Source organism: Alligator sinensis, unplaced genomic scaffold (assembly GCF_000455745.1).
Source record: "Alligator sinensis unplaced genomic scaffold, ASM45574v1 scaffold610_1, whole genome shotgun sequence".
Taxonomy (NCBI): Eukaryota; Metazoa; Chordata; order Crocodylia; family Alligatoridae; genus Alligator; species Alligator sinensis.
The window spans coordinates 518,445-520,569 of record NW_005842348.1 but is presented as its reverse complement, the minus strand read 5'-3'; the positions used below and the strand labels follow the sequence as shown (position 1 = coordinate 520,569).

General features: G+C 43.9%; 1 protein-coding gene across 1 annotated transcript in view; it reads left to right on the top strand.

Annotated features, from left to right (window-relative positions):
* The window catches only part of DNAH1 (dynein axonemal heavy chain 1), a 176,203-nt gene that overhangs the window by 68,965 nt on the left and 105,113 nt on the right, over positions 1 to 2,125 (top strand). Inside the window, exons 27-28 of the mRNA XM_006028963.3 lie at positions 100 to 263; positions 886 to 999. Coding sequence (XP_006029025.1) covers positions 100 to 263; positions 886 to 999 — 278 coding nt within the window. The remainder of the gene's footprint in view (positions 1 to 99; positions 264 to 885; positions 1,000 to 2,125) is intronic.

Below are 2,125 nucleotides of genomic sequence, written 5' to 3'. Positions count from 1 at the left end.
CTCCTTCCCTCTATCACTATATTGTAATTAAAGATTAGGAACCAGCATGCAAATTTTTTACTGTGCCTGATTCTGATTACCTTTGCTTCCCTTGCATAGCTGAGTGATCTGGTAGCCCTTGTGCGAGGAAAGCTGTCTAAGATGCAGCGAGCAGTGCTGTCAGCTCTCATTGTGATCGAAGTCCATGCCAAGGATGTTGCAGCTAAGCTGATTGAAGAGAATGTGATGAGTGTGAATGATTTTGAGTGGATCTCCCAGCTCAGGTAAGTAAAATTAACCATAAACATGGTTTGGATTCACTGGCCACTATCCATTATCATTACTGATTGGCAGTGTTAGTGATGAGAGGTTGTCAGTGTCAGTGATGAGGAGTGTATTTGGTTAGTATGTCTATATAGTTGCTTGTCTGCATCATAGTATTTAAGGCTTTTAAAGCCAAGTGTTTTGAACATTGTGAAGAGGAGTGTTATAATCTATTGTGTTGTTCTGATTGTCGGGACTGTAACACGATTGATGTTTGTCGTCTGAAGACCGTCATCAAGGTAGAGCTAAGTTTTGAGCACTTGTTTGAATTTCACTGAGAACTCTGTAACCCTCACTACTAAAAGTTAAGCCCAAGGAGGAGACAAAATGCATGATATTATCACCAAACATTGGTCCAGTGTGAGTCCCAAACATTGCACAGTGTTTCCTGCTTATAATTTGTTTCACTGAACTCAGTAAGGTCAGAATTTTCTTCAGCTCTCTCTGACTCATTCCTGTGGTGATGCATGGACCTGAGGAGCCTGGAGTGATATGAAAAAGATTGTAGCCTTTTTGTTCATCTCTTTTTTACCCCCGCCAGTACATGTTTGTCTTTAAGATCCTGTTTTCACTCACCATTAGATACTACTGGACAAGGGGTGACCTGTACATCCGAGCAGTGAATGCTGAATTTATCTATGGCTATGAGTATCTGGGAAACAGTGGTCGTCTGGTGATCACACCCCTGACTGACAGGTAAAAAGATTTTGTTCTTTGAATAATAACTAGCTTTGTACAATTGTCTGGCTCTCCATTTGGGAATCTTAAAACAAGGGCCTAACTCTGCCAACCTTACTCAGATAAATAGTATTTCATTACACAAGTAATTCTCAGACTATTTCTATAGTAAAGCACTACTCAAGATGGGGAATGAGGTAAATGAGGGGCCCTTTGTGATACACGTTCTAAAAGATTTCTAGCAATTTGTGTCCCCACCAACCAGATAAACTATATCTAGTGAACTACTCTGAGGCATATAAGCTGTCTGTCTCAGTAACAAAGGGACTGTCCTATTCCTGGTGATTGATTGCACACTGTTAGATGAGTAAACCAATACCTTGGAAGATGAATGTTTCATAGAAACTGTAATAATGCTTAGCTCTCAGAGGAACCATCTTCCTTAGCCAGAATGAATTTGCAGCAGGATGCATATAGATGTAATAGGGGAACATAAGACTGGAAGGAACCACCTGATCCACTAACACACAGCCCCTGGCAATTACCAGCAAGCACTTAGTAGCTGTCAAGTCCAAAAGGGCCCGTGAGAATGTCTGCTGTTCCCCATTCACATACTACAGCCTTAAAGACTGCCTAACACCATGCAACAAACTAGCATCTTTAACACAAAAAATCTGAAGGTCTCAGAAACTACAACCTGATATGGAAGAGAGCAGTAGAGACTAGGCCTATGTAAAGTGGCTAGTATTAACTTTGGATTCAGATTTGGCCAATTTGGGGGACAGTGATTCGATTTAGTGATTCAAATCACTGTCCCGGATCGATTCGGCCGAATCTGATTTGGAGATTCAGCCACTGCCTAACTGGCCAAATCTCCAAGTTGCCCCATCCCCCGCCTGCTCTCCCAGCCCCGTCAATGGCTGCCCTGCCCGGCCTCAGCTCCCAGCTCTTTGAAAAAAAAAGCCTGGCATTCACCAGCTGCTGCCAGACGGGGGTGTGGGGCAATCCCCACTGCTCCACACTGCGTGAGGGGCTCTGTTACAAGCCCCCATCCCCTGCCCACTCTCACAGCCCTAGCTCCTGGCTCTTTAAAAAAAAAGAGCCCCCATTCACCCGCTCCTGCCACTCAGGGGGCGCAATCCCT